At 43.6% G+C, this 12,260-nt stretch overlaps 1 protein-coding gene across 3 annotated transcripts in view; it reads left to right on the top strand.

Annotated features, from left to right (window-relative positions):
* Positions 1–12,260, top strand: part of LOC139389979 (PDZ domain-containing protein 2-like) — a 238,085-nt gene that overhangs the window by 218,734 nt on the left and 7,091 nt on the right. For 2 of the 3 annotated variants that reach the window (XM_071137044.1, XM_071137043.1), the window contains exons 22-23: positions 7,905–8,006; positions 9,991–10,288. In XM_071137044.1, coding sequence (XP_070993145.1) covers positions 7,905–8,006; positions 9,991–10,288 — 400 coding nt within the window. Of the gene's footprint in view, positions 1–799; positions 890–7,904; positions 8,007–9,990; positions 10,289–12,260 lie in introns of those variants that run through there. The other variant, XM_071137045.1, reaches the window with a different exon arrangement.

The raw sequence follows: 12,260 nt of genomic DNA, 5'->3' as shown, positions 1-12,260 counted from the left end.
TCAGCCATAAATTCAGCCATAAAGTCAGCCATGCACTCAGTCATACACTCAGCCATAAAGTCAGCCATAAAGTCAGCCATACTCTCAGCCATACACTCAGCCATAAAGTTAGCCATAAAGTCAGCCATACACTCAGCCATAAAGTCAGCCATAAAGTCAGCCATTAAGTCAGCTATTAAGTCAGCCATTAAGTCAGCCATACACTCAGCCATGCACTCAGCCATACACTCAGCTATACACTCAGCCATACACTCAGTTTTACACACTGCATATTGAAGTTTCCCTTCATGCTTTCTCAAAGAAATCCCATATGATGCTGACAGGGCCCTTTCTCTTAACTCTCTCCTCCCTGTCTCTCCTCCCTGACCAGCTGTCTCTCCTCCCTGACCACCTGTCTCTCCCCCCTGACCACCAGTATCTCCTCCCTTCATAATCCATTCACCCAGTTCAATGTAACATCTATAGGTTTAGGCTGTTAATGATACATGCATTTTTCCTATACCCATCATGATGTTGCTACAACCTAGCCTACAGTGGTTCGACCTTTAAAAGTTGCAGCGTACTGCAGCACAGCTTGCGTAGTGCCGCAGAATTCTATGGCACGTTATTTAAGTGCCAACCACTGGTACCATTATTGCTAGTTAGTGCTAGTTTGACCACCAGAGGGCGTCTTTGAGAAGCATTTGATAGTCTTCAATAGTGGCTGTACTAGAGAATTTAAAACGTTTTTTTGTAAGAACTGATTTTAAGAAATTTTGCTTGATTAATTTGACTAATATTATGGTGTTTCTATTCCAAGAACAACGAAAAACCCTCTGGGTTTCCGTTAGGATGGAATGGAAAATATGGCGCTGTACAACGTGACGGTCGGGAGTAGGCTACAGTACTGGGATATTTAGCCAAAGAATCCCCGTGATGTCCGGGCACGCGGGAGACTGGGGTTCAATTCCTTGACGGGGAGGAAGGAGTAGGCTGTCCTTGTAAATAAGAATTTGTTCTTAACTGACTTGCCTAGTTAAATATAAGTTACACTAAGGGAATAACATTTCTACACCCTAATTGTATAACTGTAGTCTAACCAATACCCAAATGGAGATTAAGTGAAAATAAAACATCTAATTCATTTATCAAGACCAGTCCCCATTGATTTATCAAGACCAGTCCCCATTGATTTATCAAGACAAGTCCCCATTAATTTATCAAGACCAGTCCCCATGCTTGTCTCAAAGCAGTGTGAAACGGTGCTAAAATAGTTGTAAGCTTTTGCTTCGAATCCTGTTGCTTCTAACTTCAATATGCTCTTTAAATAAATGAGACCGACACCACTTTTAACAGCACATTACTCAACACTAACGAGACTCATGTCGCCTATGGTAGGCCTACAGTATATCGAAAAATATGATGTGACTCAGCCGGCACGGGTATCAAACCTGCATCTGTAGCAACGCATTTTGCATTGCGGTGACTTAGACAGCTGCGCCACTGGGGAGACCCCATCCACTGGGGAGGCCCCATCCACAAAGTATCAAAATACAGAGAGGTGTTGGTAAAGGTATATTGTCCTGCTACCAGCCCATAATGGGATATTATTATACTGTACATGTTGTCCAGGTCAGGATAACCAAAATATGTCTTTATTAAAGACTATCAGAAATAATTTTGGTACTATTTTGATCCAAAGCCATGAATGAGTGAGTCACTCAGCTTTATGTAGGTGTCGGGCTATATGATTGAGTGACTCAGCTTTATGTAGGTGCCTGGCTATATGATTGAGTGACTCAGCTTTAAGTAGGTGCTGGGCTACATGATTGAGTCACTCAGCTTTATGTAGGTGCTGGGCTATATGACTGAGTCACTCAGATTTATGTAGGTGCTGGGCTATATGACTGAGTCACTCAGATTTATTTAGGTGCTGAGGCTATATGACTGAGTCACTCAGCTTTATGTAGTTGCAGGGGCTATATGACTGTGCCATCCACTTGATAATATATAACAATATTTTTGATGTAATTTTTATTTTAAAAATTAAACGAAAGTGAGCAATTGTAATCTGAATAAAGGCCAAAACATTTATTTCTGTTTTTAGAGGGAGAGAAACGCTGGGCCAATTGTGCGCCGCCCTATGGGACTCCCAATCATGGTCGGATGTGATACATAATAATAATAATAAGGATTTTTGTTGTATGATTTGTTTTGTCATTTCTGGTGAATTAAACTGAAATTGCAACCAATCATTTGCCATTTGCCGTGACACTTAGAGCTAAACGTTGTCATGAAAAGACAGATTTTTGGAATGTCCCATGGCCTTACAAACACTGCTATAGCTCTGCCACCTTCCACTGCAGATGGAATGTCCCCTGGTCTGACAAACACTGCTATAGCTCTGCCACCTTCCACTGCAGATGGAATGTCCCATGGCCTGACAAACACTGATATAGCTCTGCCACCTTCCACTGCAGATGGAATGTCCCCTGGTCTGATAGACACTGCTGTAGCTCTGCCACCTTCCACCGCAGATGGAATGTCCCCTGGTCTGATAAACACTGCTATAGCTGTGCCACCTTCCACCGCAGATGGAATGTCCCCTGGCCTGACAAACACTGCTATAGCTCTGCCACCTTCCACCGCAGATGGAATGTCCCCTGGCCTGACAAACACTGCTATAGCTCTGCCACCTTCCACTGCAGATGGAATGTCCCCTGGTCTGATAAACACTGCTATAGCTCTGCCACCTTCCACTGCAGATAGAATGTCCCCTGGTCTGATAAACACTGCTATAGCTCTGCCACCTTCCACTGCAGATGGAATGTCCCCTGGTCTGATAAACACTGCTGTAGCTCTGCCACCTTCCACTGCAGATGCGGAAGGCCCATTTCTGTGGGGGCGTGTCCATCATTTATTGATATTACTTTAATAAAATATTTCAGTTGGGTTTATTACTTCATTATTTAATTCCTTAAAGTCATCATCTCATCTCTGCTGAGGCAGTAGCAGCCGGCCAGCCAGCCAGACAACCATGTAATGTTATGTCTGTGCTCCCCATTGATTGATCCTATTTAGCTAGGCTACTAGCTATGCTGCAGAGCTGTCTGACCAAATCGTTTTAGTAGCTACCTCATCAACTGTCCCTATCCCTCTCTTGTGTTGTGTTGATTCCTCTCTCATGTGGTCTGTGTGTATCCGCTTCTATCCTGGGCCGTTAATGAACAAGTGCCATGGATCATGGTCATTGTAGTTAATTACCACGTTTTCTGCGCTGAACTAGGTTGAGTATTTGCCTAATGAAAACTACTCATTTCTATTGTGAATGATTTGATTTCTCTCTAGAACTCACCAAAAAACGGAAGTAGTTGTCAATAATCCCACCTGCCCTCCCGAGTGGCCCAGTGGTCTAAGACATTGCATCACAGTGCTAGCTGTGTCACTAGAAATCCTGGTTTGAGTCCAGGCTCGGTCGTAGCTGGCCGCGACAGGGAGACCCATGGAGCGGTGCACAATTGGCCTGAGTTGTCCTGGTTAAGGGAGGGTTTGGTCGGCAGGGATGTTCCTGTCCCAATGCACACTAGCGACTCCTGTGGTGGGCCGGACTAGGTGTACAGTGTTTCCTCCGACACATTGGTGCGGCTGGCTTCCGGGTTAAGCAGGCGTTGTGTCAAGAAGCTGTGTGGCTTGGCTGGATTGTGTTTCAGAGGATGCACGGGAGTTGCAGCGATGGGACAAGACTAACTTCCAATTGGATAATGAAAAAAAAGAATCCCCCCCAACATTGTATTTATTTTTTTATCTCTTAGGACTAACACACAAACACATGTTGGCCCTGCTGAAGGAAGCCAAGTCTCTCTCTGAGGTAACCAGAGAGTCTGTCTGTAGCTGCATCTGTTGGCTCCATTAGTGAAACATATTGGAGGGTTGCTGGTGTGGGATGGAGTGCTTCTCAGTGGAGTGTCTAAGAACACCAGGATCTCTCAGTTCTCAGGTCCATTTATCAGGTAGTTCAGGGTAAACAAGGGATCTGGTAGTTCAGGGTAAACAAGGGAGCAGGTAGTTCAGGGTAAACAAGGGAGCAGGTAGTTCAGGGTAAACAAGGGAGCATGTAGTTCAGGGTAAACAAGGGAGCAGGTAGTTCAGGGTAAACAAGGGATTATGTAGTTCAGGGGATCAGGTAGTTCAGGGGATCAGGTAGTTCAGTGGATCAGGTAGTTCAGGGGATCAGGTAGTTCAGGAGATCCAGTAGTTCAGGGGATCAGGTAGTTCAGGGGATCAGGTAGTTCAGGGGATCAGGTAGTTCAGGGGATCATGTAGTTCAGGAGATCCGGTAGTTCAGGGGATCAGGTAGTTCAGGGGATCAGGTAGTTCAGGAGATCCGGTAGTTCAGGGGATCCGGTAGTTCAGGGGATCAGGTAGTTCAGGGGATCAGGTAGTTCAGGGGATCAGGTAGTTCAGGGGATCAGGTAGTTCAGAAGATCAGGTAGTTCAGGAGATCCGGTAGTTCAGGGGATCATGTAGTTCAGGGGATCATGTAGTTCAGAGGATCCGGTAGTTCAGGGGATCATGTAGTTCAGGGGATCAGGTAGTTCAGTGGATCAGGTAGTTCAGGGGATCAGGTAGTTCAGGGGATCAGGTAGTTCAGGGGATCAGGTAGTTCAGGAGATCAGGTAGTTCAGGAGATCCGGTAGTTCAGGGGATCAGGTAGTTCAGGGGATCAGGTAGTTCGGGGGATCATGTAGTTCAGGAGATCAGGTAGTTCAGAAGATCAGGTAGTTCAGGAGATCCGGTAGTTCAGGAGATCCGGTAGTTCAGGGGATCAGGTAGTTCAGGGGATCAGGTAGTTCAGGAGATCCGGTAGTTCAGGGGATCAGGTAGTTCAGGGGATCAGATAGTTCAGGGGATCAGATAGTTCAGGGGATCATGTAGTTCAGGGGATCAGGTAGTTCAGGGGATCCGGTAGTTCAGGGGATCCGGTAGTTCAGGGGATTCGGTAGTTCAGGGGATCAGATAGTTCAGGGGATCAGATAGTTCAGGGATCATGTAGTTCAGGGGATCAGGTAGTTCAGGGGATCCGGTAGTTCAGGGGATCAGGTAGTTCAGGGGATCAGGTAGTTCAGGAGATCCGGTAGTTCAGGGGATCAGGTAGTTCAGGGGATCAGGTAGTTCAGGGGATCAGGTACTTCAGGGAATCCAGTTGTTCATGGGATCAGGTAGTTCAGGGGATCAGGTAGTTCAGTGGATCAGGTAGTTCAGGGGATCTGGTAGTTCAGAGGATCAGGTAGTTCAGGGGATCAGGTAGTTCAGGGGATCAGGTAGTTCAGGGAATCCGGTAGTTCAGGGGATCCGGTTGTTCAGGGATCCGGTTGTTCAGGGTTAACAGGGGAGGAGTTTAGATAATAAAGGATTCTGGGAAATTAACACAATAGCACAAATGACTAAACACTTCAGATATTCGGTTGAGGAAAGGTAGCATGGTCCTACATCCCTTTGTGCCCTCTTTCCAACAGTATTTGGCGTGACATTGACCATATACTGGAATCCTGGAAGGATATTGACCTCATCCCGTCAGTAGAGGATGCCTGGTTATTTTAAAAAAAATGCCTTTCTCACCGTCTTAAATAAGCATGCCCCATTCAAGAAATGTAGAACCAGGAACAGATATAGCCCTTGGTTCTCTCCAGATCTGACTGCCCTTAACCAACACAAAAACAACTTGTGGTGTTCTGCATTAGCATCGAACAGCTCCCGTGATATGCAACTTTTCAGGGAAGTTAGAAACCAACATACACAGGCAGTTAGAAAAGCCAAGGCTAGCTTTTTCAAGCAGAAATTTGCTTCCTGCAACACAAACTCAAAAAAGTTATTGGACACTGTAAAGTCCATGGAGAATAAGAACATCTCCCAGCTGCCCACTGCACTGAAGATAGGAAACTCTATTGTTGCCACCCCTATTACTAGCCTGTTCAACCTCTCTTTTGTGTCGTCTGAGATTCCCAAAGATTGGAAAGCAGCTGCGGTCATCCCCCTCTTCAAAGGGGGGACACTCTTGAACCAAACTGCTACAGACCTATATCTATCCTACCCTGCCTTTCTGAGGTCTTTCGAAAGCCAAGTCAACAAACAGATAACCGACCATTTTGAATCCCACCGCACCTTCTCCGCTATGCAATCTGGTTTCAGAGCTGGTCATGGGTGCACCTCCGCCACGCTCAAGTTCCTAAACGATATCGTAACCGCCATCAATAAGAAACAATGCTGTGCAGCCGTAATCATTGACCTGGCCAAGGCTTTCGACTCTGTCAATCACCACATCCTCATCGGCAGACTCGATAGCCTTGGTTTCTCAAATGATTGCCTCGCCTGGTTCACCAACTACTTCTCTGATAGAGTTAATTGTGTCAAATCGGAGGGCCTTTTGTCCGGGCCTCTGGCAGTCTCTATGGGGGTGCCACAGGGTTCAATTCTTGGGCCGACTCTCTTCTCTGTATACATCAATGATGTCGCTCTTGCTGCTGGTGAGTCTCTGATCCACCTCTACGCAGACGACACCATTCTGTATACTTCTGGCCCTTCTTTGGACACTGTGTTAACAAACCTCCAGACGAGCTTCAATGCCATACAACTCTCCTTCCGTGGCCTCCAACTGCTCTTAAATACAAGTAAAACTAAATGCATGCTCTTCAACCGATCGCTGCCTGCACCTGCCCGCCCGTCCAGCATCACTACTCTGGACGGTTCTGACTTAGAATATGTGGACAACTACAAATACCTAGGTGTCTGGTTAGACTGTAAACTCTCCTTCCAGACTCACATCAAACATCTCCAATCCAAAGTTAAATCTAGAATTGGCTTCCAATTTCGCAACAAAGCATCCTTCACTCATGCTGCCAAACCTACCCTCGTAAAACTCACCATCCTACCGATCCTCAACTTCGGCGATGTCATTTACAAAATAGCTTCCAATACCCTACTCAATAAATTGGATGCAGTCTATCACAGTGCCATCCGTTTCGTCACCAAAGCCCCATATACTACCCACCACTGCGACCTGTACGCTCTCGTTGGCTGGCCCTCGCTTCATACTCGTCGCCAAACCCACTGGCTCCAGGTCATCTACAAGACCCTGCTAGGTAAAGTCCCCCCTTATTTCAGCTCGCTGGTCACCATAGCAGCACCCACCTGCAGCACACACTCCAGCAGGTATATCTCTCTGGTCACCCCCAAAGCCAATTCCTCATTTGGCCGCCTCTCCTTCCAGTTCTCTGCTGCCAATGACTGGAACGAACTACAAAAATCTCTGAAACTGGAAACACTTATCTCCCTCACTAGCTTTAAGCACCAGCTGTCAGAGCAGCTCACATATTACTGCACCTGTACATAGCCCATCTATAATTTAGCCCAAACAACTACCGCTTCCCCTACTGTATTTATTTATTTATTTTGCTCATTTGCACCCCATTATTTCTATTTCTACTTTGCACGTTCTTCCACTGCATATCTACCATTCCAGTGTTTTACTTGCTATATTGTATTTACTTTGCCACCATGGCCTTTTTTTGCCTTTACCTCCCTTATCTCACCTCATTTGCTCACATTGTATATAGACTTATTTTTCTACTGTATTATTGACTGTATGTTTGTTTTACTCCATGTGTAACTCTGTGTTGTTGTATGTGTCGAGCTGCTTTGCTTTATCTTGGCCAGGTCGCAATTGTAAATGAGAACTTGTTCTCAACTTGCCTACCTGGTTAAATAAAGGTGAAAAAATAATATATATATTAGTTGTTAAGACAGCACCAGGCTAGAGGAGAGGAGTGTCAGGGATATAATGTCTGAGACATTGTTGAAGTATTTTCATCCTTGTCTTGAAAGATTCACATTGTGTGTGTTGTTTCTGCCCCCCCCCCCCCACCTAGGATAAAGATGATACCCACTTTGTAGTCTTCTCTAAAGAAGAGGGATCCGGACTTGGTTTCAGCATCGCTGGTGGAATGGACCTTGAGCAGAAGTCCATAACTGTAAGTAGTATACCAGTAGTATACCAGTAGTATACCAGTAGTATACCAGTAGTATAACAGTAGTATAAAAGTAGTATACCAGTAGTATTACAGTAGTATAACAGTAGTATTACAGTAGTATACCAGTAGTATAACAGTAGTATACCAGTAGTATACCAGTAGTATACCAGTAGTATAACAGTATAATTACAGTATTATTACAGTAGCATTACAGTAGTATAACAGTAGTATAACAGTAGTATTACAGTAGTATAACAGTAGTATTACAGCAGTAGTATTACAGTAGTATTACAGTAGTATAACAGTAGTATTACAGTAGTATAACAGTAGTATTACAGTAGTATAACAGTAGTATACTAGTAGTATAACAGTAGTATTACAGTAGTATAACAGTAGTATTACAGCAGTAGTATTACAGTGGTATTACAGCAGTAGTATTACAGTAGTATAACAGTAGTATAACAGTAGTATAATAGTAGTATTACAGCAGTAGTATTACAGCAGTATTACAGCAGTAGTATAACAGTAGTATTACAGTAGTATTACAGTAGTATAACTTCTAACTTCTTATGGCTACAATCCCGTTAACGGGAGCGATATGACACTAGCCAGTGAAAGTGCAGGGCGCCAATTTCAAAACATCAAAAATCTCATTGTTAAAACTCCTCAAAGTATCTCATACCATTTTAAAGCTATTCTGGTTGTTAATCCCACCACAGTGTCCGATTTTCAAATATGCTTTACAGCAAAAGCACCTCAAACGATTATGTTAGGTCACCACATAGCCACAGAAAAACACAGCCGTTTTTCCAGCCAAAGATTTTCCAGACAAGAGTCACAAAAACCACAAATAGAGATAAAATTAATCACTAACCTTTGATCACCTTCATCAGATGACACTCATAGGACTTCATGTTACACAAAACATGCATGTTTTGTTTGATAAAGTTAATATTTATGAAAATCTGAGTTTACATTGGCGCGTTAGATTCACTAGTTCCAAAAACATCCAGTGATTTTGCATAGCCACATCAATTCAACAGAAATACTCATCATAAATGTAGATGATAATATGAGTTATACACATGGAATTATAGATATACCTCTCCGTAATGCAACCGCTGTGTCAGATTTTTTAAAAACTTTACTGGAAAAAGTAACCCATGCAATAATCTGAGACGGCGCTCAGAAGTAAAAATCACAATAGCCGCAACGATGGCGTCAACATAAACAAGACATTACATGATAAAAATTCACTTACCTTTGATGATCTACATCAGAAAGCACTCCAGGAGTCCCAGGTCCACAATAAATGTTTGATTTGTTCGATAATATCCGTTATTTATGTCCAAATACCTTCTTTTGTTAGTATACATATCCAAACGCTAATTCTGGTCAGCGTTACATCGGACAAAAACGTCAAAGAGTTATATTACAGGTCAAAAAAACATTTAAAACTAAGTACAGAATCAATCATTAGGATGTTTTTAACATATAGCTTCAATAAAGTTCCAACCGGAGTATTCCTTTGTGTAAGCGTGATCAGAAAATGGCTGCTTGATAGACACCTGATACATTCTGCTCTCATTCATTCCCACAACAATTTCATTGGGGACTCTGGTGAATACATACAAAGCTCAGATTTCTCACTTCCTGTTTTGATTTCTCCTCAGGATTTTGCCTGCCATATGAGTTCTGTTATACTCACAGACATCATTCAAACAGTTTTAGAAACTTTAGAATGTTTTCTATCCAATACTAATAATATTATGCATACATTAGCAGCTGAGACTGAGGAGCAGGCCGTTTACTTTGGGCAACTTATTCATCCAAGCTACTCAATACTGCCCCCCAGCCATAAGAAGATAACAGTAGTATAACAGTAGTATTACAGTAGTATAACATTAGTATAACAGTAGGCTAGGAGTTGATTTGGGATTTAACTTCACTTCTTAACTCTCCCACTTACCTCTGTTTGGGGCAGGTCCATCGGGTGTTCTCTAAAGGCGTGGCCGGCCTGGAAGGAACCATTCAGCGGGGGGACAGTATCCTGTCCATCAACGGCAGCAGCTTGGAGGGGACGTCCCACGTAGAAGCCGTGTCCTGTCTCCACCAGGCTAGACTGTCCTCTCAGGTCCTGGTGGTTATTCGCAGGGGGAAGGACAGTGAAGGACAGATGTCCCCGAGACAACATGACCTGGCCCACCACACCGGAAGAAGCTACTCCCTGGGATGCAGAGAGAACCGGCCTGAGACGACTAGATCTGTTATGGGACTGGGAGGTACAGGATAGGAAACGTTAACATACTGCAAAGCCGGAGTGATCTGCACATTTTTTTTTGTAGCTTTCAAATAGGCACATTCTTCTCCTATACACTGCAACTCTTCCCTGAGTCCTTGGTGTACAGGAGATGTGTTTTTCTGCCAACTAATGGTTAATAAACAACTCTCAAGGGGCTCATAACATTATATTTTCCAGAATTACGTTGTGTCCGTTTTATTTTTTTCCTGGTTTTAGATCTAGTAGGACTTGTTTACTCTCGGTATGGTTGTTCTAAGTCCGTGTAATGCCATTAATCACATCATAAGACCAATTTTTAAGTCTTAAACAAAGAAAACGAACAAGTTTAGATTTAATAGCATATTTAGAAAGAGAGGAGTGAATTGGTCTAGTAATGTTTCTGCCTAGTGCTACAGCACGCCATGGCAGAGTTCACTAAACAACTGACACCCAATGACATAACATACATTACATACATAACATACATAACATACATAACATACATAACATACATTACGTTACATACAAACAATTACATTTACATTAATCATGGTATCTTTCTGTGCAGATATATTGAAGCAACATCTCAAGACATCAGACAGGATGTTAAAGCTTGGTCACAAATGGGTCTTCCAAAGCTGAAATAAATCATTCTCTCTACTAATTTTTTTATTGAGTATGACGCTACAAGCTTGGCACACCTGTATTTGGGAGTTTCTACCTTTCTTCTCTGCAGATCCACTCAAGCTCTGTCGGGTTGGAATGGGGAGCGTCGCTGCACAGCTATTTTCAGGTCTCCCCAGAGTTGTTAGATTGGGTTAATGTCTGGTCTCTGGCTGGGCCTTTCAAGGACATTCAGAGACTTGTCTCGAAGCCACTCCTGCGTAGTCTTGGCTGTGTACTTATGGTCATTGTCTTGTTGGAAAGTGAACCTTTGCCCCAGTCTGAGGTCCTGTGTGCTCTGGATCTCTCTGTTCTCTGCTCCGTTCATCTTTCCCTTGATCCTGACTAGTCTCTCAGTCCCTACCGCTGTAAACCATCCCCACAGCATGATGCTGCCACCACCATGCTTCACCGTAGGGAATGGTGCCAGGTTTCCTCTAGACGTGACGCTTGGCATTCAAGCCAAAGAGTTCAATCTTGGTTTCATCAGACCAGAGAATCTTGTTTCTCATGGTCTGAGAGTCCTTTAGGTGCTTTTTAGCAAACTCCAAGCGGGCCTTTTACTGAGTAGTGGCTTCCGTCTGGCCACTCTACCATTAAGTCCTGATTGGTGGAGTGCTGCGAAAATGGTTGTCCTTCTGGAAGGTTCTCCCATCTCCACAGATGAACTCTGGAGCTCCGTCAGAGTGACCGTCGGGTTCTTGGTCACCACTCTGACCAAGGTCCTTCTTCCCCGATTTTGCCGGGCAGCCAGTTCTAGGGAGAGTCTTGGTGTTTCCAAACTTCTTCAATTTAAGAATGATGGAGGCCACTGTGTTCTTGGGGACCTTCAATGCTGCAGAAATGTTTTGGTACCCTTCCCCAGATCTGTGTCTCTGAGCTCTACGGACAATTCCTTTGACCTCATTGACCTTTGGTTTTTGCTCTGACATGCTCTGTCAGCTGTGGGACCTTATATAGACAGGTGTGTGCCTTTCCAAATCATGTCCAATCAATTGAATTTACCACAGGTTGACTCCAATCAAGTTGTAGAAACATCTCAAGGATGATCAATGGAAACAGGATGCACCTGAGTTCAATTTTGTGTCTCAGCAAATTTCAATTAATAAAATTTAAACTTGTTTTCGTTTTGTAATTATGGGGTATTGTTTGTAGATTGCTGAGCATTTAAAAAAAAATGTCGTCCATTTTAGAATAAGGCTGTAATGTAACAACATGTGGAAAAAGTCAAGGAGTCTGAAAACCTTCTGAATGCACTGTATGCCGGACTCTGACATTGCTTGTTCTGATATTTCTTTCATTCTTTATTT

The sequence above is a fragment of the Oncorhynchus clarkii genome, chromosome 30 (assembly GCF_045791955.1).
Source record: "Oncorhynchus clarkii lewisi isolate Uvic-CL-2024 chromosome 30, UVic_Ocla_1.0, whole genome shotgun sequence".
Lineage (NCBI taxonomy): Eukaryota > Metazoa > Chordata > Actinopteri > Salmoniformes > Salmonidae > Oncorhynchus > Oncorhynchus clarkii.
Note: the sequence above shows the minus strand (reverse complement) of the source record. Positions and strands in the feature narration are given on the sequence as shown.